The sequence below is a fragment of the Equus asinus genome, chromosome 22 (genome assembly GCF_041296235.1).
Source record: "Equus asinus isolate D_3611 breed Donkey chromosome 22, EquAss-T2T_v2, whole genome shotgun sequence".
In the NCBI taxonomy this organism is placed as follows: domain Eukaryota; kingdom Metazoa; phylum Chordata; class Mammalia; order Perissodactyla; family Equidae; genus Equus; species Equus asinus.
Genome location: NC_091811.1, coordinates 59,515,500 through 59,540,211, shown reverse-complemented (window position 1 = coordinate 59,540,211; position 24,712 = coordinate 59,515,500). Strand labels below are relative to the sequence as shown.

The following is a 24,712-nucleotide window of genomic DNA, read 5'->3' as shown; positions in this document are numbered from 1 at the left end:
AAGTCACCCAGTGTCATCTCTCTCTGCATCACTCTTGCCAGTCTTGACAGGAACAGCTCCCTCCCTCCCAAGGCAGCCATGTCACCTGTGGACAGATGTAGCTGACTGGAAAGGACCTGATACTGAGCTGAAACTTGCCTTTCTGGAGCTGCTTGGGAACAAATGTACATGCTTCACCTACAGTCTTGAGCAGGAGACTCATGAGAATCCAGGAGCCATAGTCAGCGGAGGGTGCCCGGGGCCTAAGAGCAAGGAGGGAGGGCAGCAAAAGTCCACAGAGCTGAAGCTCTTCCCTTAGAGACCTCTATCCATCTAAGCTGAGCTGGGACTATGGGGTGACGAAGCGGGCAGGACTGGGGTCGGAGGAAGGGGAGAAGGGGGTAAGCCCTGGATGAGAATAAGTGAGTGGTTCTGAGCAAAGTCCCGCACTTCCTGTCTCATTTGGTGGAGGGGGGAAGTCAGACAGCCCTGAGGTCAGTTCCAGCTCTGATACTCTGGAGTCCTGCGTCCACTTACACACACATCCCTTTCGGGATTCGATGGTTGTCCTCGTGTATGTGAAACAGTGGGTCTACATTCGAGGGCCAAGGAGGAAGTAAGAAACCTGCCCTGAACCCTCCCATCCTGGCCCGACCTGGGTTAGGCTTCGCGGCTTGCCCGGGTTACCCGAAGGGCCGAACCAGTCCACCTTACCAAGCAGAACTGCACAGACAGGAACCCCAGCACCGTAGGGAAACGTGAGCGTCGGAGTGTCCTTTTAAGTAGTTGGGAAGGGGGTGTGGCCGAGGAGACTGGGAGGCCGCAGCCGGGAGAGGGGGAGTGGCCTGGGGGCGTGGCCGTGGCGACTGGAATGTTGTTGGGTCCTCGCACCGCATAGTAAGAAGGGACCACGCCCCCTTTTTCCGAGAGGGCCAATCGGAGCGCCGGAGCGGTTTCAAGTCTCCCCCGCCAGCCTGCCCGCCCGCCACCCCACCCCCCTCGGGGATTCGCTTTTTCTGTAACAAAATAGCAAAGCTCCGGATGTTCTGCAGCCCAGGCCGCTCACAGGTGGCGGGGCCCGGGGCCTAGGACCGTGCTCCGGAGCGGGAGGCGCCGGCGGACCGTGGAGAGGCCGGATCCAGAGCCGCGAGGCGCGCGGGGGTGGGCGCTGCAGCCGCGGGTTGTTTATCTGGAGTACGGAGGGGAGGGGGGAGCCTGGAAACCGCCCCGTGTCCCATTTCCTCCTCTTGTTTTCGCTCCGGATTCTCCATGTTGGACCCAAACTGAGGAGCCCGGAGCTGCCGCCGGGGGATCGGGGCCGGGGGCACCCGGGGGAGCCGCTGCCCGGGCCGCCCGCTCTCCGTACTGGCCGCCTCCCTTCCCGGCCCAGGGAAGGAACGAGAGCAGGGATGTGAACAGCTGTGGGAGTCCGAGTCTCGGGAGCCGGAGCCGGAGCCGGAGCGGGCCCCCGCCCAGGCCCCCCAGCCCAGCCCAGCCCAGCCTGCGCGCCCGCCGGTCCTCCCGCCCAGCCAGCCCGGGCCCGCGGGATTGTTAGATGGAACACGGCTCCATCATCACCCAGGCGCGGAGGGAAGACGCCCTGGTGCTCACCAAGCAAGGTAGGGGCAGCAACTTCCCAAAACTTTGCGTCGCCCCCGAGCGGGGAGGGGGCTAGCAGAGCCCCGAACCAGAGTCCCGGCCCCTGACCTCCCGGGACTCAGAGCGGGCGATTCCGACCGGACCGCCTAGTCCATCCGCCCCCGCGTCCCGGTCCGCACTCAGACCCCCGTGGGGGCTGCGCGGGGCCCTTGCTCTCGGCGCCCGAGGGGGAGGGGCGTCATCCGCGCAGCTGTCACCCAGTCCTGCACTCCCTCCCCCCGGGCAGAGAGGCGGAGGGATAGCGTTCAGAGCGGAGTCCACCCGCGTTCGCCTCCTCCAAAGTTGGGGGTGGGGTCGTCGCCTTCCCGCACCGCAGCGTGCTGCTGCCCCAGGACCGCGGGGAGGGTTTGGGAAGGGGACAGAGGGGTCCCGAGCTGGAATGGAGCCAGGACTGGAGTCCAGCACTTCCCAGGGCCCCCCCCAGCCCGCGGTCGCTCAGGCAGCGGGCAGTGACTGCGTCCAGCGGGACTTGGGACCAAGTTCACCGCCCAGAGGCGGGGGCGGCCGCGGTGGGGGAGGGGCCGAGCCCTGGCGGCGCGGAGCGGGCGACCCAGCGCTGGGCCCGGGCCCGGCCCTCTGGCGGCGCGGGGCTCCCGCCGGGAGAGCTGCCCCCGCCGCTCTCGCCGAGCAGACGGCACGACCTCCGGCGGGCCGGAGCCCCCGGCCCCGGCGCGGCCCGCGGCGCACACAGCGCGTCTGTTTGGCCCGGGAGCCGTGTCCCTGGTTACATAATTCGCCGGATGGCAGCAGACCCGGCGTGTTTCTGAATCGCGCAGCGAAAAAGTGCGAGTTCTCCGTGGGCAGCGGCTCGGGTGGAGGCCGAGGGGTCGCGGGCTCTCTCGGGGGGGCTTGGGGACGTGCGTGGGGCGGCCGAGGCGGGGCCCGCGGGGGGACGCGCGCGGAGTTTGCTCCCGATGGAGGCCCCGAGACTCCCCCTCCCCCACAGTCCCCTTCGGGCCTGGAGGAATGAGGAATGTGTCTAAAATAGCGGAAAGAATTTCTGCGGGGAGTGAGACTAGTGTCGTTTTTTCTGCAGAACTTCCCGGACTGGGGCCAGTGGGCCGAGCCGGGAGAGCACGCTCTCCGGGCCAGATTCAGAACGCTCTGGCCCTTCCCTCGACCCCCAGGACGGGGCGTGAAGGACCAGTGCTGCCGTTCAACTTGGTGAGGCCTAAAGCCTGATGGGGGCCCAGCTGCGGGGCCTCCGTGTCGCCCCACCTCCCCCTCTTTGGCAACATTAATCAGCAGGTCACTTATTCCTGGGGTTCACGGTCCCAAGGAGCTCCCCCAACTTGCCTAGGGGCAAAGAAGCTGGGCTGGTGGTGGTAGCCTTTCTCTGATTCCCGTGGGGGTGGGGGGCAGAGTATGCTTTCAGCATCTCTGGCAGTTCTTTCAATAAGTCTGCCCTGAGGTCGGGTAGAGCCTTGCCTGCTCAGACCCCAGACCCCCAGAAGACCCCTGACTCTCTGCTCTCCTGGTTGCCTCACTACCCAGGCAGTGACCCAGGCTGCAGCGTCGCCCCTCTGCTGGCTGCTTAACTGTGCTGAGGGCTGAAGGGAGAGGCTTTCTGTTTTGATAACTTCGCTCCTGACTCCCCACTCTCTGCCCATCCTCATCCCAAGGAAGGACCGAGAGCTAGCGGGAGGTGAAGAAATTTGGGTATGGGAGGATTCCAGAGGGGGCAGTGTTTGAGAAGGGAGCACAACGCTGTGCTTTCCCTTTCAGGTCCTCTCCTCCTGTAGGGGCTCAGGAGGGTGCCTTCTGGGTGAAGGGACCTCCCGAGGAGTGAAGGAGAGCTGGTCTGCCAAAGGGGCATCTTACAAATCAGAGCTGGAAGTTTCATCCAGCGGGGCGAAGGGTGGGGAACAGAATAGATGACAGCAGAAAGCAACGCAGCTGGCTTCCTGACAGTGTTTAGTTGCTGATGTTGGTTGGATCTTCTTGGAGTTACGTCTTTCATTTTCTTTTTTTGTGTGGTTTGTCCTTTAAACTTACCCCTGGAGGATCTGAATTCTCAAGCCAGCAGCTGTGGGTCTGTCTTTCCCCATGTAATTTGATTGCATTCCAGAGGAGACATAGTTTCTTCCTGGGCTGCTTGGGCACCCAGCAACCAGCAGGCCAACGTTCCTGCATCTTTAAAACAAATCCTACATCTTAAAAAAAAAAAGTGAGAGTGAGGAACAGATGTTTTAATTAGTTCCTTTAGGAGTTCCTTGCCTGCCCTGTCTCCACAGCATCCCAGCTCTAGGTCCTGCCTCCTTTTGGAAAAAGGAGGAGTGAGTGGCAGTTTATTAATAAGTAAATTTCTAGAAAAAAACAAATTGCTCCTAGCTCGGGTGGTTTTTGAGTGAAGTTGTTTGCCGTTGCAGGGTTTTCTCCTCCTTTAGCATTCTGTTCTCGGAGCTTTAAGGCTGGCTGGGTGCGTTGATGATTCAAAAGTAATTACAGTAGGGAAGGAGAACAAAGTTGCTGAAAGCGTCGTTGATAAAAGGACCCAAATTGGATCATCTTCCCAGACAGATGGGTGAAATGGCTTCCTGGTACAGCAGGGACAGGGTTCTGTGTAATATCAAGAGTAAAAAGGAAAAGTTAATACCAGTTTGGCCAGAGGGTGGCCAGTTCTTGCAGCCCCCTGCGAGGGTGTTGCCCCAGTGCTGGGAGGTTGTGCCGTGGGCTTTGGTGTTGGTGGGGGAAAGCCCAGGAAGCAGGTACACCCTGAAGCTCCCAGCAGGAAATGAGGAAGTGGAGACAGCCTCTTCCAGAGCTCCAAGCAACCCAGGGACCCTTTGGGGGAATCAAGACCTTTTTTGTTTCCTGGGTGACCTGATGCCCCTTCCTTCCCGGGAGAGGGGGAGGAGGCCCTGGGTGGTTATCTCACAAGTGGAACTGAGCACATTCTGGTAGCTGACCATCCCTAAGAGTTAGGATGATAGCAAGTCTTTCCAGCTCTTGCTTTCTCCCCATGAGGGAGAACTTCTGTCTCATTGTCTCATGAAAAAGCCCAAACGCCTTTCACTATAGTTGTAGCTAGGCCCTCCAGTTGAAAGGCTTGGCTGGAGTCTCATGGGGCTTTCTTCCTTAGCTGGCTCATGTGGGTCCAGGGGGCGTGCCTATAGCTGGCTGCTCCTGCGCCACTGGCTGTTCTCCCCTCCTGGCCCGGTCCTGGTTGTGGCCTCTTTGTGGCGTCTGAGGCTCGCCCCTGTGTCCCCTTGAGAGTTTTTCCCCCAACTTGGAGTAGGGTAGGGGCCTGTGTCGTGACTTAGGCTTGTGTTTGCTCCCTCCGCAAGGACGCCAAGGGATTGCTGCTAGCTCAGCAACAAAGTTCTTGAATGCCTCATCTCCTGGGGCTGGGAGTTTGCACTTCTGCTGTGGCGTTTGACGTGCAGAGTTTTCCGCTGAGCAGGACTTGGGAATTGCTGTGAAAAACTCCTCTGGAGATGGCAGAGGTGGTGGTGTTCCTGTTTCCTGTGTCTCTTCATAACTACGGGGGTCTTAAAGAAACTGGGTGGTAGAGAGGTCCCCTTTCATCCTCTCTGTGGGACCTTCCAAATCCCTTATGATCATGGACGTTGTTAAAATTCTAAGTACTGTTGAAGTCACTCTTCTAGCTGAGGTGAATGATGCTCCCAGCCTGTCTATGGAGAATTAGTTAATGAAGTGTTCGGGTAACTAAGTATGGGAGAGAAAGACAATATGTAAATATATACATATTTATATGCAAATATGTATTCCTTCCTCTTCCTCCTCAACTTTCCTTTTGCTCTCTTTTGGGTAATTTGGAGTCTTGTCTTTTATTCTCATTTTTGGGAAGGTTGATTCTTGGGCTGGGTAGGGAGGCAGGGGCAGCAAAGTGTTCATTGTTACTTTAAGGAATTGTTCCAGGAGCAAAATTGGTTGCTTCAGGCCTGGGTGCAAATCCCTGCTTCCCCTTCACATTGAGACTTGACAAATCACGGTAGTGTTCTGAGTGACTTATCTGTAAAATGGGAATATTGATGTCTACACTTATCTACTGCGCAGGACTTAGTAGGTAATTGATAAAGGTTAACGGCCTTCTTTTTTACACAGCGAGACCACTCCTCTCTTCCTCCTCCGCTCCCCCAAGGACACAGTGCGAACAGCACATGGTCATGTGGGTTTTATTGTTAAAGACAGGTGGCCGGGGGTCAGAGGGGACACTGATGTGGGAGCTTGGGCCTTCTGGAAGGATCAATCTCTGAGGCTTGCGCACGGCCTTGCTGCACGGCCCTCTTCTTTGTGTGTGTGACTTGGGATGGGGCTTTAGCTGCACTAATTTGGGTAGCATGTGCCTTGGGGCTTTTGCCATCCTGCCTGGCACCTGGGCCTGTGGGGCGGCGGGCGGCCGGGGAGCCTGCACCTCCTGTGAAGAGTCTCTGAATTCTAGACCTTCAGAGCAGTTGCTCGCCTCAGAAATGGATGTGGTGAAGACTGGAGACAACTGTGTGCTGCATTCTCTTAGGCTGCATTTGCTTTGAGAGTTACTGAACCCAGTGACATTCAGATTTCTTTTAGGGAATTCTAGTAACGAGGAGAGAAAGAAAAACTGGGTTTCAAAGAGAAATCGTTGTTCGTAAGTTCTGTGTTTGCTGCTGTGGTTTTGGGGTGCAACACTGGGAAAGCACAGAAGCGACATCAAACCCTTTCCATCCTGTCTCAGGCCGGCCGGCCGGCTTGGGAAGCACAGAACTTACTTGCTTGACTTGGGGACGTGGGCTTGGGTGTGGCCCTGACGTGACTCCCTCCCCCTTCTGAAAAGGAGGGATAGTTCCCAACTAGAATGCAGATGAGCTCATTAACATGCAGATCTACGAGGGCGCTAGTAGAAATCAAAGTGGCGAAGTTGACTTGGAACTGGACGCCTCCCTGGCCCAGGGGCCAGCGAGCACAGCGTTTCTTCATCCGGCAAAGTGCCCAGCCTTCGGGTCTGAGGGCCTGCCCCAGGGCTGTTATTACAGAAGGGGCCTCCAGCCAGCACGCAGCCTCCCTCTGGGCAGGAGGTGCATGTGTCCTGTTTTATTCGTCAGCTATTCTGGGGGTCAGCCTTGAACCTGATCTCTGAGCGGACCTTCTGACATTCCCTTTCCCTTCCAGGTCCTCCTAGTCCTCCCCGCAAATCAGGCTTTGCTCTTAGTCTCTTTTTATTCTCTACCTTCTTTTATCTCTTGATGTATGAATAGCTCTTGCATCCTGTAGAATTTGCTCTTTCCCACCCGCGCTGTTCTCAGGGAACAAATGTGGCCTCAGCCCCAGTGAGCCAGGCAGAGTCACGGGAAGGCCCAAGCTCAGGATGCGGGCCTGCGCAGGCGCCCAGGCTGAGGGCCGTGGGTCCCAGCCCTCCTGTTGTTGTAGCAGAAAGGGGCTAGGGCCCCGCCTTCAGAGGAGAGGTGCCTGCGGAGAGAGATGGCAGGCTTGGGTCTTTTGACTGGATGATAGACTAGAGCAAGTGCCCCAGAAAAGAGAAGCAGACGCTGGGGCACAAGGCCACAGAGACCTGCAGACTCTGAGCCACCGAGCTGTGGTGGGGGAGGGGCCGCAGGGACTCTGGCTGAATCCCCCTGAGGTCCTGGAAGGGTTGGTCAGGGACCACTGGCCATCTTTAGACGTTGGTTTTCAGCCAGGGACACAAATCAGAATCTCCTGTGACACTTACTAAAAATACAGACCCCACCTGAGTCCTACTGAATCAGAGCATGAGCAGGTGGGCCGGGCCTGCGTGTGTTCCAAATGCTCCCTGTGATTCTGACAGGTGTCCCTGGAGAAGAGCCAGGCGAGCACAGCAGTGGCCCCAACTGCCTGTTTAGCCCCAAGCAGGAAGAGTCCCCTGGAGGGATCCAGTGTTGCTGTTTGTTAAAGATGCTCTGGCTCCTAAAGGGGAGTCCTAAAGTGTTCTGAGGGTAAATGGACAGAGTAGTGATCCCGGCAGAATTTCCAGAGCGCTTACTGTGGGCCAGGTGCTGTTCCTAGCATTTCGTATCTAGTGTTTCACTGAATCTTCACAATGACCTTGTGAGATAGGAATTATCCCCACTTGACAGGTGGGCCCACCTCTGCTGAGAGAGCCAGAGCACCCTGTGCAAGGGAACACGGGCTCCAGAGTCACGCCTTAGCCGTGGCCCGCACTGACTCCTTTGTGCATTGTGCATTCCACTTTTTAGAGTGCCTTTGAGTTCACACTTCAGGTGATCTGAAGCCACCTTATAGGGGACCATGCAGTGTAGACCTTTCCCAATTGACCTGCAAGTACACTGAACCCCAGAGAGGTTGTACTTTAGTCAAGACCACAAAGCTTTTTGAGAGGTTGAAGTGGGGCAAGAGCTGGCTTTCCCGACTTCTAGCTGAGTGCTGTCTCAGGTGGACATGCCTATACTGGTTGGCTGGTGCCAGGTGAAGCTCAGGGGTGTGGAGGAGCAGGTGAGTTGACCCAGGAGTTGGGACAGACTCCTTGGCAGTCCTTCCTTGGCAGACTCCTTCCAGTCCTTCTGCAGAGGCCAGCCACGAGAGGAAGGAAGGAAGGAAGGAACTGGTTGGCCAGCCTCAACGAGTGTGAGTGTGAGTGTGTATGTGTGAGACTGTGATTGGTTTTTGTGGAGTCCCGGAAAAAACCATTTCCCATGTTGGCCCTGCCACTACCTCTGTGTGACCTCTGGATGAAATCTCTGGTCTCCTTCGATGTGAACAATGTGAGATGGAGACTGAGATAAGGCTATGGGAGTGGTATGTCCTTGATGACTAGCAGCTGACACTTACTGAGCGTCCACCAGGGCCAGGACACACCCTGAGCTGCTTGTCATTCTCGTAGCTCTATGAAATAGGTAACGTTAGCCGTCCCACTTTACAAATGCAGAAACAGGCCCAAGGCCACATACCTGATACTGGGCAGAGCCAGGATCGAACCCCAGTCTCTGGCACCTGTGCAACCACTCTGTTTGCTGGTCAGAGGAGAGACAGTTGAGGGTCCTCGGCTTTGTCCTGTGCCCTTCGCTCCTCTTGCTCCGTCTCACTCTCACACAAATGTCACCTAAAACTGGCTTTCATAGCTGGAGGGCAAGGAGACCCTGGATTCTTCATGGTCTTCCACCAAGTCCCAGCATTCCAGGAATAGGGCAGAGAGCCCGTGCAGGGGCTGAAACAGCCCCCAGGAGGGTGTTTGTGTCCTGCTTGGCAGGTTTCTCTTAGCCTCCCAGCCTGCACGGGGGCCTGCTCAGCACCTCCTCAGCGGGAGAGGGAGACTCAGGGGGGGCAAGTATGGTTTCTGGTCCCCTGCAATGACATCGCTGCCCTAGCTGGCGCTGCAGGGGGCGAGGCTCCTGCTGGAGATGGTACCTCAGGTCTGTGCCTGCTGCTGGGAGGGCCATCAGATCACTTCCTGACATCCACCCAGAGCCCTCTGGCGTGGGGCGGGGGCTGAGCGTGCTGCTGACCCTTCTCCTGGGAACCCCACCCCACTCCAGCATGTTTTTAAAGCGTGTTAGAGCTGCCCAGGAGGGTGCTTTGACAATAACTCTTTTAAAGGCAGTTTCTGAAATTGATAGAGTATCTTGATCATGTTTTGGAAGTTGCCAGGAATCCCCTGCCCCAGAACTGAGTCCTTCTTAAGGGAATGTCCCCAAACTTGAGGTCCTAAATTGAGATCAGTGACCAGATTGCAGGAGGGGGCAGGGAAAAGGTAGAGGCAAGGTAGTGAGTGACCTGTGGCCCTACCCCACAGATGGCATTAAGGACCCAGGACTGAAAGAAGTCTTTTCTTAGGCAGAAGAGAGAGAGCTGCAGGGAGCCCTCCTGCCCAGGGAGAGGGAACTAATGGAGACGTCTGCGCAGGGAGGATGGCCCAGATGCTGGCCACAGGGAGGGCACCAGCGTAAAACATGCTGGTGTGAGCCAAACAGCATAGCTAAAGCTACTTTTAGCAGTCCGTACCACCAGAATCACAAGTGCTCTTTGGAACTTGGGAACTAGCACTGAGCTGGGTGAGGCCCTGCCCGCGTTGTCACCCAAAGAGAACGGTGTTGGCAGTTGGGCATTGTGGAAACGGGAACCCCCTCCACATTGTTTCTAGCCTTTTCTGTGTGGGGGAGGTCTAGGCATTTCTCACCCTCTTGTTCCCCTGCCTACTCACCTGCTGGTCCAAGAGCCCTTCCGTCCACCTGGCACTTTAGGGCCTGTCCTTAGCCAAGGCACAGATGCCCCTTGCTGAGGACTTGGGAGGACTCCTCTCCTTGGGGAGCCCCAATCAGATGTGTCTTGGCTGCAGGGCCCAGGCGGCTGGCCAAGAAGGGCCGGAAGTGCTCCAAACACTCTCCTTCCTCCAATAGCTAAGGGGAGGGAGGCCCCTCAGAGAGGCCATTTTATAGTGATAGCCGGACTAGAGCTTTGCGGGGGATGGGCGATGGTGGAGAAGGGAGTGCTTCTGAGGGATGAACCAAGGAAGCATCCTTCTACATGAATGGGCTTGTTAAAATGCAGTAGCCTGAGAGCTTGCCTTCTGCCGAGCCCCAGGCGATTTATGAGGAGTTCCTTTGCTGGGACACGAAGCTGTGTTGTTGGCAACGGTGATATCTGAACCTGACCTTCAGAGGAAGGTTAAAAATAGTGTTGTCCTGGCAAAGCCAGCCTTCATCTCTGTGTGTGCGCGCGTGTGTGCATATGCATGTACCTGCACATGCTTCTTAAGAGGCAGAGGCAAATAGTGTCCCCACCTGGTGCTTCTAGGGGGCAGTGGTGGTGGACACAACAGGAGAGGGCATCGTTGATCTTGAACGGAACAGCCTCACCTGCTTTCCTCTCATTTGCAGAATACCATCCCGGGAGTTTACAAACTGGAAAACCACTTTTGTAGTGGATTGTTCTGACCTTTTGGAACCACTCACGATCAGAGTTCCTCTGGAACCTTCCTTTCTCTTCTTTTCTTGGGCTTCAACCACATGCTGGAGGTGGGAGGGCTCCTGATCTGTTGCTGGCCTCCTGGAACAAGGCCCACAGTGTTGCCACGTCGTGGTCGTCTCCCCTTAGATGATTAACTCAGACAAGCACAGCATTCAGCTTTAGTTTGCACAGTGCATCACAGTGCATCTCTGTGAAAACAGTAAGTCTGTTTATCCTTTCAGTCAGGAGTGAGGTTTTGCTGTTCTCCCAGTTAATGGATGAGGAAACTAAGGCCCAAAGAGGGTGTGTGGCTGAGTCAGTAGCTGGCAGAACCTGGCCTCAGCCCAGGTGAGCCTCAGAGAGGGAGGAATACCTCCCATGTCCCCCCACCTTCCCACCCTGCCTCAGTAGGAAGTGGGGAGCTGGAGGGGTGACCCAGCTTCCCTTCTCCCAGCCACCTGCACACTTTCTTCTTAAGCCCGAGCTCCCCCATTAGATCTGTGCTAGTCCTCTTGACATCCAGCCCCACACCAGCTGTTTAGAGCAGGGAGAGCGGGTGCACGTCAGCAGCTGGGCAGCAGGGGAGGGCCGGGTGTCCACAAAGCAGGTAGCCTACAGAGGATGAAGGAAGAAGGGTGACCAGTTACGGGGTCACATGGCATCCTCTAGAATCCTGCCCTCCTTCATTGGGGAAGCTGTTTGCCTTGAAATCCCCATGGGCCAGGAAATCCTCCTGTGCCCAGTGTTACTGTCCTGGGGAGGGGGGGCCAGCGTCCCTCCCCATCACAAATGGAGGGGTGGGAGTGGCTTTCACCTGGCTGTCAGGGACACAATGCTGCGTGCTGGCTGAAAGGAGCCCCCTGAAAGGCTCTCTGACACCAGTTTCGCATCCCACTCTGGTGTGTGTTCCCCCTCACCCTTAAACCCACTGAACAAAGCAGGTCTTGGATCAAAGCTCCTACTCCAGCTCCTCCCCCTCCCCCATTGTCCTGTTGATCATCCAGAGATAGATGCCGGTCAGAGCGGGTGCAGGGCTGGGGTGGGGGTGCAGGGAGCCCTGGAGGGGAGTTCCAGAGCCTTGGACTGTTTACTCCTTGCCCCCTTCATGGCCTGCCCACGAGGACAGCAGAGAAGAGGCGCCTGACCCCAAACTGATCCTTTACCGGCCCAGCCTAGAGAGGAGTAGGGAGACATTCTAAGAGACCTTGCGGGTGCCCACAACCTCCCAGTTCTTGCAGGGGTGGATGCACACGATGCCCCCGAGCTGCTGGAGCCCTTAGGGGGCAGTGATTAAGACCCCTGGCTCTGGGTTCAGGCAGATCTGGGTCCAAATCCTGGCTCTGCTGTCAGACTCCCTGCATAACCCTCAAGCAGCTCACTTAATCTCTCTGTGCTTCACTTTCCCTTCTGTAAAATGGGGAATTCATATCTACAAATGAGTTTGTAGTGAGGGTTAAATGAAGTGATGATGTTGAGTCTTAACACAGGTCATCGGTGCTCAGTAAACATGACCGAGGCCCAGAAAGACTGAGTGGCTTGCCTCAGGTGCTCAGCTCCTTCAGAGCCCGCCTTCTCCTCACATAAAGGAGTCTTCTCTGTTTCTCTGTCTTCTGGGCTATTGCAAACCAGTGAAGGCTTCCACAGGTCCTGGCTCTGGAAGTGACAGAGGCCCTGGAGGCCCCGGAGTCATTCACTCAGCCAGCCAAAGTTACTGAGCACCTGCTCCGAGGAAGGCCGGAAGCTGGTGGATGTGGCCGGCTGAGGCCCCGTCAGAGGCAGCCATGTTGGGGGGGTGCTGGAGAGGCCCTGATGGGTTCTCAGGGGCAGTGTCTGTAAAGATCAGGACGAAAAGCCTGGAGAAAGACTGAGGGAAGTGGGGCCCCAACAGGGGAGGGGGTATTGAGGACGTCTGGGGTACTGACCTTGCTGTTGGGGGTCTGTGGTGCCCTCCCCAGGCGCCACAGCTCTGTGCTGTGCTCTGAGTGCCTGCCCCCGAGGTCAAGGCATTTGTGGTCTCTGAGGCCCTGGGACTGCCTGGTCACATTGTGTTTTTGAGAGACCTTCATCCCCTGCAGAGTCCAAACCAGGCTGAGGAGACCCCGCCCCCACCCCCCCCAGCCCCTGTCTAAGGCTGAAGCTCCTCTGCCTGTCGGGCCTCCCGCAGTGGGCACCAGCAAGGCCTCCTCGTGGCCCCAGCCAGCTGCCCCTTTCACCTCCCTGCCTCTCAGGATTACTCAGCCTTCGCAGCGTCTGTCACTAAGATGCTGAGTGCATTCTTGATGGCCTCTCTTCAGGAAAGGCTTGGGCTGTGTGGCCTTTTAAGAAAGGCTTGGTGCCCGGGTTAAGCCTCTGATTGTGGTTCTGCGTGAAGAAACCATAAACCAAAGGGAAAGCAATGGTTCAGCCTTGGTCTTGGAGCTTTGTGTCAGCGTCTGCTTGAGTCCCTGGGCTTGGAATTGGATGTGAGCCATGCAGGCAGGTGGAGAAGCTGGCCTTTCCCTCCAGTTTCTGCCTAGATTTTTAAGAGTAGGAAAAAGTCCAAGGAACGCCTCATCCTGCCGTCTGTACGTGCTGGGCTCTGCTCTAAACTTTGTCTCCTTGATACAGGGGCCTTGGGGGAGGTCCCCAGTGCAGCCTCTTTCTTCATGACAAAATCCCCAGTCCCTGGAAATCTTGGTCCTTCCACTGGGACCAAGAGCTTGAGAGTGAAATCTAGGTTTTTAGGCTAATTGCTGGGGAGATCTGGCCATTTTCTAGAAGGTTCCTAATGGTCATAGCAGTGTCAAGGGATCTGGGCTAACTCAGGGAGGGGAGGGAGAGAGAGCTCTAGACCTGCCGCCCGGGGCACCTGGCCTGCATGTGCAGGCAGCCCTCGAACGCTCTGAGTCAGAGCTGCGTCGGTTGTCCTGGGGCCTCAGCGGCCATTTCCTCACCCTTGGTCCTGGGGAATAGTTTGGTTTTCTCTCCTCCTCTCCAGGGGTACACAGGCAGCCCGGTAACTGGGTGTTAAATGGCTCTCCCATCACCAGTTCTGCAAAGGCCACCTGGGTGGGTGGTGCTGTGAGGACTGAGGCTGGGTGGCCCCCATCACATTGCCTGTCCCTTCCCTTCTTAACGGAAACAACACAGGGAAAGTTGTCCTCATGCCACGTTCTGTTTGCCTTCCTTCCCCCACAGAGACAGGGGCACTTCCAGCGTTTATTAAAGTGGGATAGGTCGCCTTTAACCCTTGGGTCGGCCCCGCCCAGGCCTGGGGAGAGGAGACCTGTGGCTGAGGACCATTCTGGTAGTGGGTGTGTGGCGCCACCTCCTGGCCACAGTTCCCACTTGGTCGTCTTCCTCTTGCTCAACAGTTGCTGGAACAGTTCATCTAAAAGCAAAAGGAACTTGAACAAGAGATTCTGAAGTCCCCTTCTGGTTGACCCTGTAATGACCGTAGTGTTTTTGTGTCAGCTTGGCCTTTCTGGGGCTGCCTTGCCAGGTCCCTGTGTTTCTGAAGCTTGAATCGTCAAGGCAGGACTGAGCAGCTGTGGTCTAGACACACGGACGGCAGCCTAGAGCCCACGCTGGATGTGTGTCCTGAGGGGTTGCTCTGCATGTGGTTTACGATCATCTCCAGCTCCATCTCTGAGGGGAGGGAGTATTAAGGAAAGTGCTTGGAGTGTGGGAAGGAGACAAGGGTGTGAACCGAGAGTACGGCTTCCTCCTGGGGGCTGCAGGTGTTCTGTTTTCTAGTCTGGTTTTTGTCTGGCTCAGTTCTGCTGCCGCTGAGCAGAGCTGGAGCTCCACCTGCTTGAAGGCATCCAGGTGACTCTCCTGTCCAGGATGGGTCGTCTTTGGGGAACTGGTGTTAGGGAGGATTTTTGTTTTTGTGAGTTAATTTTGGGGGTCCCTTCAGGGTGTTGCTTCCTGAGCGGCAGGACCCCTGAGTTTGTACCTGGTCCATCTTTGAGCGTGTCATGTCCCCTGTGCCCCCTCCCCCACTGTGGAACCGAGAGCACACCCTTTGCAGTTCATTTCCCACGCAGTGCAGGCATTCCTGCTGTGTCTGCTTTAGAGAGAAGGTGTTGGAATAAACATGTACGCTTCCCTGTTGACTGTATTTGGTGGTTCGCCAAGCTCGTGCTGGGTGCCCTGGTGGAGCTTACAGACTAGAGGGATATGGGTACGGGGTACCTGTGAACAGAGACACCCTGTGGCTAATGCCTCATCAATCCCTCCACTCTAGGCCTGGTCTCCAAGTCCTCTCCTAAGAAGCCTCGTGGACGTAACATCTTCAAGGCCCTTTTCTGCTGTTTTCGCGCCCAGCATGTTGGCCAGTCAAGCCCCTCCACTGAGCTCTCCACGTACAAGGAGGAAGCCAACACCATTGCCAAGGTAGCTGGGTCGGGTGGTGTGATGTCTGCCAGGAGGGCACGAGTGAGGGCCCCGTAGCCACGGCAGGTGGCGGGACGCCTTGCCTGAGCTCTCAGAGGCCTCTGGCTCAGAGGAGCCCCTTCCTTTGCCCTTCCCGTGGTGGGCCATTTTCTTTCCTTTGCTTCCCATTTGCACGGTGGGCCATCTGCATGTCCCTGTGGTTTCTGGGGACCCCTGCAGTCCTGATCCTTCCAGGTTCCGGGAAGTGTGCAAGGCACTTTGCATATATTGTCTCCTGTGATCCATGTAGCAGCCCTGCAAGGAGATTGCCAGGATGCCCAGTTAGACCTGGAAACTGAGACCCAGAAAGGTTACCTGGCCCCGAAGAGTTCATGGTTAATAATGGGTAGTGTCGGAGTTCCCACTCAGAGCTCTCCGGCTGGAAGGCCTGTGTTTGTCGTTGTTGCTTACTATGCAAAGCTACCTTCCGGGCTCCTTGACTTTCAGGGAACCGAGGGATTGAAATTCTACCACACTCCTGACAGCCTCTTCCAGCTCTTACCTGTGCCTGTGGGAGACATTTGGAAACGCATGGGTGTCTTTGATCCTCACAATGACCAGAAGATATGTCTGGCGTTTCAAGGGTGGGGACAGCCCAAACCAAAAATCCTACTGCCCCCAATGCCGTTGGTACTTTCTGAAATACCAGGGTCTGGCTATCCTTCCTCTCTCTGAAAACCAGGCTAAAGACATGTCCATCAATCAAAAATCACTTCAGCATCCAATAGGGGAATAAAGTACAACATGACAGCATTACTGAGCGATTCATTTTTACAAAGAGTTCACAACAACATGGAAAAGTATTGAGTTGCAACATTAAGTCAAAAAGCAGAATGTGAAATTATATATAATGCAAAAAAAGACTACTAAAACAAACTTGAAGGAAATAAACTAAAATGCATTTTTTTTATTTAAAAATGCAAAAACAACATTTTTTTCTTTGTTCTTTTTTTTGTGAGGAAGATTGTTGCTGAGCTAACATCTGTTGCCAGTCTTCCTCTAGGTTATGTGGGAGCCAACACAGCATGGCTTGACCGTGGTGCTAGGTCCACTCCAGGCATCGAACCTGTGAAGCCCAGATCACCGAAGCAGAGTGCGCAAACTTAACCACTATACCACAGGGCCAGCCCCGAAAACATTTTTTTTTTTTTTGTAAGTGCTAGGATATTAATTTTTCTTCAGGGCTTCCATAAGAACGCTTACTGCTTTTTACAACCATAACAACGTTTTTATTATTAGCAAAAGGCGGGGGAAGCCTTTCCGATCTCTGCGTTCCACCTGGCCTCACATTTCGGGACCCGAAAGTGGGTTCATACTGGCTTACCTGATGTTTGGTACGGGCTCAGGGCCCGCATCTCTCCCCCTAAAGAGGGCAAAGAGAGCACCCATTCTCAAGGAGCAGCCCGAGGTCCAGGACTGAGAGGTTCAGCCACCGCAGGGAGGAGTAGATTTTGGTTCTGCCTCTGCGGCCCTGCATCTCGTCCAGCTGAGAGGTGGTGGCAGCAAGAACGGGGACCCTGTCTTCTCCGTCCTTCCTCAGGCCTAATGTGGACAGGAAGCTTTGGCCTTTCCCCTTTCCTACCTGGCCCTTAAGCCACTTTTGTCATGTCAGGACCTTCCAGGGGGCAGGGGTCTCAGGGAGAAAATTACCCTCCAAGCCTGAGGCAGAAGCAGTGGGCTTTAGACAGGTCAGGGAAGGTGCTGGCCACGTGGCGCTCACCGCCTCCTTCTCTCCCACAGTCGGATCTGCTCCAGTGTCTCCAATACCAGTTTTATCAGGTATGTGACTGATGGAGTGCGTGCTCAGAGGCCTATACCCTGTGATCCCTGCTAACCCTGTGGGGTGATGCCCACCCTTCTCGGGGCCTGGCTGGCCACCTCCCTGCCCTCAGAAGCCATTTGTTCCAGATATTTGCAAGGGCCCATTCTGTGCAGGGCATCAGATTTTGGGGGACAGCCCGTGTCCATCCCACAGCAGCACTGGCTTCCATCTCCATGTCCAGAGCACTTCATAGGCCCCAAGGGAGGCGAGGCCGAGGAGCCAGCACAGTCTCTTCTTTCTCGACCTCTTGGCCTTCAAGCGGAGCCTCTCTGGGTTGCAGCCTGAGCTCTCGTCTCCTCGACAAGCCCAGGTCTTCCCAGAGTTCCGCTGGGGGATTGTTGGGGCTTTCTTGGTGGCAGATCTCAGCAGCCTGCCTCTGGTTTTAGATCCCGGGGACCTGCCTGCTCCCAGAGGTGACAGAGGAAGATCAAGGAAGGATCTGCGTGGTCATTGACCTGGATGAGACCCTTGTGCATAGCTCCTTTAAGGTAACTGGACGTCTGGAGCCCTTCCCACACCTGTCGTGGGCTGTCTTGTGAGCCTGGTGACAGGTGCTGTGAGGTGACCTAAAGTTGACGATAGAAAAGCGATCAGAAGGAGGAGGGCTGGGCTTCTGGCATTTGGGCCATGCTGGCACCACATATCCGGAGGCCACACTGAAGAATGTTGAGTAGGAACCCCCCACTCCCCCCAGTCACTGCCCACAGGCTGCATCAGCCGCCCCAGGCATACAGCACGGGGAGCCACCAGGGCTGTGTACTGGGCACACCTCACGGGGTTGAGCCTTGGACTCTGTGCCTCTCCACTGTGTCAGGATGTTTGTTAACTCTGAAGGCCCTGAAACTCTCAGCTCAGGTAGAATTTGGGGTTGGTGGTAAGTAGGGAAAGCCAGGAGGGGCATCACTCTCTGTAGTGCAACCAGAACCGCTTTGCGGGGTGGATGGTAGGAGGAGCTTCCTGGAGTCACTCAGACCTGTTCCCGCCTTGCCTCCCAGGGGCCTTTGCAGTGGCTGTGGCAGGGACTGGGGTGCGGCGGGCAGGCAGGGTGCTTGTCTCCTTCCAGCTGTGCTAACCTCATTAACTTTCCTGCCTTCCAGCCAATCAACAATGCAGACTTCATAGTGCCTGTCGAGATTGAGGGGACCACCCACCAGGTGAGCTACCTGCCTGGCCGCCCGGCTCCTGCGCCCTCCTCAGGGCTGGTGTTCCACCAGTGATCCCTTTCCTGTACCTTCAGGGTTTTTTTGGTGAGGAAGATTGTCGCTGAGCTAACATCTGCGCAGTCTTCCTCTATTTTGTATTTGGGAGGCTGCCAGAGCGTGGCTTGATGAGCGGTGTGTAGGTCCGTGCCCCCTCGAACCCCAGGCAACCAAAGCCGAGTGCACAAACTTAATCACTACACCACTGGGCCGGCCCCCAGTCTCTCCTTTTTTATTGTGACCTTTCACACTCAAGGCTTTCTCATCTTAAAAAAAAATTGGCCCTTATCTCCCTTTAGCTGTCACCTTTTTTCTCTCTGCAGCCAAGCTATTTAAATTAAATAGTGTTATTTAATAATGATAACAGCTATCACTGACTGATCACCCCGCCGTGTGGCATGCACTGTTACGTGGTTTATTACACTTTCTCTAATCCTGAATAGTTGGTGTCTCTCCCTGTTGTAGGCAAGGAAGCCGGTACTAGCTGTTTTTTCTCATCCCTGTGCCCCTACTCTGTCTAGCTGGTGAAATTCTTCCTCTTCAGCCCAGGCATCTCCTTTGGGAAGCTTTCCCGACCCTCTTCCGCTTGGGCCCCTCCACTGGATTCTGCCCCGGGAAATGCTCGGTCCGTACCTGTCAAAGGGCACTTGAATCTCAGTAGGGTCAGGCTCTGGCCCTGCATAGCCTGCTCCGTCCAGGGTTCAGGGTCACGTGGTGTGGCTCATGAAACTCCATTTACTCAGAACACTTGCCCAGAAGGCTGCCAGCAGGCCCGAGACTCTAGGACCATCGGGAGCAGTGCCCTGGTGGCCCTGATGCTTGACTGCATGGCCTGGTCAGACAGGAGCTCCCTGCAGGGAAGAGCTTCGAGGCTTCCACCAGTGTTCTCACTCTCCCGTGTCCGTAGAAGCTGTCTTACCAGCACCACCCCCAACTGAGGGCCCCACCAGGCCCAGCGCCAGCCCCTGCTCAGAGCCAGGCTTGGCCCTCGGACTGCCCGGCCTCTGCCCAGCAGCCCTCTCCCGTCTGGCTGAGGTATAGGGATCTGCAAAACCCACAGGGAAAAGACGAAGGCATACTTCCAAACAGACGAATAGGAGGTGTGAACTCCTGGTTAATGAGAAGAGGCGTGAATGATGAAAAAGGGATGAGACTCAGGTGGGGGCTGCCTGTGGAAGGCGAGTGTTCAGCACAGTAGCGAGGAGATGCCAAGCTTGGTGAATAGCCAGCAAGAGGGAGGAGCTGGTTGAAGAACTGGCAAATTGAAAGGGAGCCAAGTTGTGGCTGCCTAGGGCAGAGGGTCCCTGCTGCAGAGCCAGGGGGTCTGGTGACTGGTGGCCAGTTCAGGCCACTCCCTAGAGGGAGAGTCAAGCAGGCACAGGCTCGCTGAGCAGGGAGTGACGTAAAAAGAGCCCTGAAGGAGTGGTTCTGTTAGCACCTGTGTGGGCTGGATGAGCGGGAGGGCCTGGAGGCAGGGGAGTGACAGGCTGCAGACCCGTGAGGGACATGCAGCCGACAAACCTCTTAGGCCCAATTGTGCGAGACTGCGAAAGGTGGACAGGAGTGTTAGGGCCGGCTGGCAGGAACAAGCACAGAATGGGTGGGGGGCACTAGAGCAAGACACTGCAGGGTGTCTGGGCTCAGTCATTGAGGGAAAAGTTGCTCCTCCTGGTGCATTTCAGAAGCTGTGTGAGGGCATGAGGTTTTAGGAAGTGTCGGCAACCTTGCCTGCTGGTGACCTGGACAGACTGTCCTGCCAGAGCCAAGGACAGGAAGCCCCCATAGAGGCTGTGGCTGGATTCAAGTAATCCAGGATAGGCTGTTTCCATCTGTGAGGCCTATTCTTGATTACTTGTTTCTGGAGGCAGCTGATGGTTCGCCGCCGGAAGCAGATGGCTCCTGAGACATGGGTGTATACGTTTCTTCCTGAGCTGGGTCAACGTTGGGATCACTAAGCCCACAGAAGCCTAGTGAGGAGGTGATGCTAGTGCCCTGGTCTGTGGGGAGGCCTCCAGCCAGATGGTCCCAGAGGCTGGGGTGCGGGCATCTGGACAGAGTGAGGTCTGAACATACTTGCTGCTCTTTGTGTGTGTGGTGACCGTGACCAGCGCCGCCACACTCCCCCGCCCAGGGATGCCTCCAACCAGCCTGTGCTTTCCCTCAGGTGTACGTGCTCAAGAGGCCTTACGTGGATGAGTTCCTGAGACGAATGGGGGAACTCTTTGAATGTGTTCTCTTCACTGCCAGCCTGGCCAAGGTACCTGGCGGGAAGGGGAGCAAAGAACTGGGAGCAGGTTTGGCAGCCACAGGGGTGGTCCAGCGACTCCTTGCTGGTCCGCAGGATGCCACGGGGAACCAGCACTGCTTCCAAACAAAAACCCCTTCTCTTCTCCCAGTATGCCGACCCTGTGACCGATCTGCTGGACAGGTGTGGGGTGTTCCGGGCCCGCCTGTTCCGTGAGTCCTGTGTGTTCCACCAGGGCTGCTACGTCAAGGACCTCAGCCGCCTGGGAAGGGACCTGAGGAAAACCCTCATTCTGGACAACTCGCCAGCTTCTTACATCTTCCACCCAGAGAATGCAGTGAGTGGTCCAGACACGCCCGCGCTGCAGGGCTGGGGAGTCCCTGCCCCGCGTGGGAGAGGGAGTGGGTGGTGGAACCGAGGGCTTTACCAGAGGAGCACACCCCCCAGGTGGACCCAGCCAGCTTCCAGGGGCTCTGGGGCAAGGGAGGGAAGAATTGATGGTCGGGAGATTGATGCCACCTTCTCTCTGCCCCAGGTGCCCGTGCAGTCTTGGTTTGATGACATGGCAGACACTGAGCTGCTAAACCTGATCCCAATCTTTGAGGAGTTGAGCGGAGCAGAGGATGTCTACACCAGCCTCGGGCAGCTGCGGGCCCCTTAGCCTCCCCTGCTTCCAAGCCACGGCCATCCCAGTAGGGGACTTTCCTACACCGTGCCTTTATGATCAGCCTGACAGACAGAGCGGAAGCTGGAGCATCTCACCCAGTGGGGCCTGGAAATAGAAGTGATTGGAGAGAGCCTTAGGACAGGTTAGATGCCAAGTGGGCAAACACCAGGCCAGCCGTACCCAGAGCAGCCCTGAGTTGGGTTCCCAAGATTATGTGTGTGTGTGTGTGTGTGTGTGTGTGTGTGTGTGTGTGTGTGTTTGTCTTGCCTTGAACTGGGGCCCCGGGATGTAAGTGTTTCAGGATAAGGGAGAACCCGAAAGATCGAGACTCTCCCCGAGTTGGTTCATCTCCTGTCCAGTCATCCTGAGAGCACCCGAGCTCTGTGGAATGAAGACCATTGAAGGCTCCATTGTCAAACCCACGGCCTTTCTTCAGTGTTGTCCGGCCTATACCAGGGGGAGAGGCAGGGTCAGAGGCTGCCTTCGGGTGCCCCAGGCACACACTTTTCTGAAACCTTTCTCCAGCCACCTGCTGCAGACAGACGACATTTCTGGAAGATGAAAGCTTGTTGCCAGAACCAGTAGCCCCAGAGGCCATTAAGTCCTGTGGCCCAAGGGCTGCGCTTGCCTCCAGCAGCGTGCCTGGCTGAGCCCTCTCCGGGTCTCCCTGAGGCCTGGGCGCTGGGCCTGCCTCCTCAGCACCAGTCGTAGTCGAGCCTGCGGGGAAGGACGTCTTCTCCCTGGCCTGGGAGAGGACAGATAACTGATTTCCGTTCTTTTGACTGTTTTAAAATTCTCTTTCTAAACGTGGAGTGTTGGGCCTGTTTTGTTTCTGACAAAGCTGCAGTCCTGGGCCTGAGGTGAATGTGGGAGGTTCTCGGGGTACAGGGACGAGGAAAACCCCAAATGCGTGTGTCGCCTTGGCTTGCAGATGAGCTGCGCTCGGACTGTGTCCGTAAGTCTGCTCTTCAGGGATTCTCTGCTGGTGCTGGTGCTGGTGCTGGTGCAAGGACTTCTGTTCCAGAGTCTGGGAGGGGCACTGGGGCCTGCCCTGGTGTTCTTGGGCAGGGCTCTCTCCTTTGTGTCCTCCCCCAGGGCCTGGCCTGTGCCGAGCAGTATCTGCTCCAGTCCCCGTCCTTCCCGCCTGTCGCTTTTTCTCTCCAGGGCCTCAGAGGCACCCCTGCTTTTCCTGGGCTGAGGGGAGGGGTGTTCTCACCATTAGTTGGCCAGCCTCCTGGCTCGGGTCGCAGGTGGACCTCCCCCCACCTGTGCTTTGCGCGGCTCTTTCGAAGTTTCTCAGTAGTAATACTTTAAAAAATAGTCACAAAACGAAGTTTCCCCAGGATGGAAAACAAAAGAGGAAGTGCTGCTGTCATTGGGAGCACAAGGGCCCCCCAAAAGGGAGCCCCACCTCAGCATCACTGCCTTAACCATGGCCTCCCCGGGGCTGGCTGGGGTTCTCTCTTCTCTGGCCTCCTTCCTCTGGGCTAGGAGGGACTTCCCAATGCCTGTCTCCGTTTTCTCTAGAGGCAGGTGTCACAAAGCATTTGGAAATTGCTTCAGGTGTGAGGACACCTCCCACTCAGGACTCGTCCATATTATCCTTTCCCGTTTCCACAGTTTTGAGAAAACCAGGGGGTGGAGCAGCAGCTTGGTGTTCTGAGTGGTAGCTGGCTGACGAGCACCTTTCTCTGGCGTTGTGATGCCGCCTCCACTCCTTGTCCCAAGGTTGTAAGGCCTGGTCTTTCCCTTTGGTGTCACAGAAGTGGAACAGATTCCCCAGGGCCCACGTCGTCTTTTCCCACAGCATCATTTCCTGGTGCCCGCAGGGTCCTGCTGCAGGTGGGGGAAGAGGGCTCAGTGCCTGCCAGGAACAACATGTCCTGAAGGAAAATGGGAGCTGGCCTAGGCTTCTATCCTGATACTGCAGGAGGGGCCTCTCCCTAAGCCCGGCTCTGAGGGTTAGCCCCTGTGCCAAATCTGCCATCTAGGCCCGGCCAAGCTTTTCTGACTAAATAAGCAATAAGGCTCACAGGTGATCCAGGCCCAGGACCCTTCCTGTGCTCCTTTGGGTCATGTTTTTCCAGGTGAAGGAGGAGCCTGTGCCACCCCCTTTCCTGTTAGGCTTGTCCAAATGCTCCAAGCCACTTGGGACCAGAGCCCAGGATAGCTCGGGTGCGAGTGGCCCTGCTGTGTCTGCATGAAGCCTGCCCTGCCCACCTGCAGTTCCTCAACAGAAATGCCATATTCCCACTTCCCCTCTCCTCCTTTCCCCGGAGAAGCCAGTCAGCCAAATAAATCTAAACACAGAGTCCGTCCATGTGGACCAGAGCCAGCTGAAGTCATGGTTTGCTCGTGGTTTCCAGTTTCAGTGTGTTAGGAGCAAGGGATGATTGCGAAACTTGCTCTCTGGAGGGATCAGCCAGACTCGTTGTGGAGGGAGGCAGGGTGGGGTGGGAGCCAGTTCATCCCAGGATCTGTCCTAGGGCGTCCCACCAGCCCTTCCCAGTTGAGGCTGGTCTTCCAGAGGCAGTAGACCCCCGGGCCTGCTCAGCCCCAGTTCAAGCCATGCCAGGAATCTGCCCGCCTGCCAGGTTCAGTTCTTTAAGGTGCCTCTTCAGAGACACAGTGTGTCTCTCTGATTGGGCTTCTAAATCAAAAGCCTGATGTTCGTGTCCCTCTCATAGGGGGAGCTTTGGACACAGGACCAGTTTGGAGAGGGTCGGGTAAGAGTTTTCCACTCTGCACATTGTAGAGGGGACGCTCGCTAGGCCCACGGGTCCCTTACTGTAGAGAAGTTGAGTCAATTTGCCTTCAGTTAACCTGGGACCTTCTGTTGAGTTCCCTCCTGCCTCCCAAAGATTTTGACCATTTTGTGAGTGTAGAAACTCATCTCTGTTAGCAGTGGCCCAGAAGCTTCTTTGTGCTAAAAGCATGGGAAGTCCAAAAGCAGTCATTCCCTGGGAAATGAATCCCATTTTATTCTGCTGCCCCACCTTGTCCTGAGGCCTCTCGGTAGGGCCGCCCCCTGCAAGGCTGTCCCCCTCCCACGTCCCAGCCAGGCCACGTGTCTGTGGAAGGCCTGTCCCTTTCAGGTCTTCAGGGGCTTACTTACCACTTCCCTCAGTGGCTTTTTGTAACATGGGGGTTTCGTTTTGTTGTCTTTTTCTTTTTTTAAACACCAGTAAATCTTTGCGTTAAGCAGAGAAGGGACTGCAGAGGCCTGGCCCGCAGGCCTGCCCCTCTGGGCCAAGAGCTGCTTTGCTGGTAGTTACCCCGGGGGACAGTTCAAGTCGTGCCACTTTCCCTTCATGATGCCATTTGGAGGGCGGGATCTGCTTCCCACTGTGACTGGGCTGTGGGGTTCTGACTACCTTGCTTACAGATTCATGGTTTGATAAATTTGTTGTATTCAAAAACTTGAAATGTAGGACGCCATTAAGTGTCTGTTATATTTTTGGAATATTTGTATTACTTACAATTAATTAATAAAAATGGGTTTAAAAAACCCCATTCCAGGAATGGGAACTGCCTCCTGGCCCTGCTGTTCATTTGGGCCCTTACTGGGCACACCCTTCGTCCTGCGCAACCCATCTGTCGTGATGAGGCTGGAGCACCCAGGCTGGGCAGGCCGGAGCCTCCGGCTGGGAGGCCGGCTGTGGACTCAGCACCGGGCTTCTGCACAAGGTCACAGAAGTCTGGCTATGTTAACTCTTCCCTGGCTTCTGTTTGGACCCAACTCCATTGCCATCCAGGTGCTTAATAAGCATATGCTTGTTGTCCTATTGACATTTGGGGATGAACCTGAAACCCCAAGGGCCTTGGAGTGTTTATTCTCTGTG

At 55.9% G+C, this 24,712-nt stretch overlaps 1 protein-coding gene across 2 annotated transcripts; it reads left to right on the top strand.

The window, feature by feature from the left end:
* Positions 1–1,027: 1,027 nt before the first annotated feature.
* Positions 1,028–24,398, top strand: CTDSP2 (CTD small phosphatase 2). 2 transcript variants are annotated; one of them, XM_014844047.3, is made up of 8 exons: positions 1,028–1,598; positions 14,750–14,898; positions 16,678–16,716; positions 17,146–17,247; positions 17,857–17,913; positions 20,123–20,215; positions 20,355–20,540; positions 20,739–24,398. In XM_014844047.3, the coding sequence occupies exons 1-8, from the start codon at positions 1,535–1,537 to the stop codon at positions 20,862–20,864; spliced, it is 816 nt and encodes a 271-aa protein (XP_014699533.1). In that variant the 5' UTR covers positions 1,028–1,534; the 3' UTR covers positions 20,865–24,398. The 2 variants fall into 2 exon arrangements, with proteins under 2 accessions (XP_014699533.1, XP_014699534.1); XM_014844048.3 differs by lacking the exon at positions 16,678–16,716 and having other exon boundaries at positions 1,206–1,598.
* The last annotated feature ends 314 nt before the right edge of the window (positions 24,399–24,712 follow it).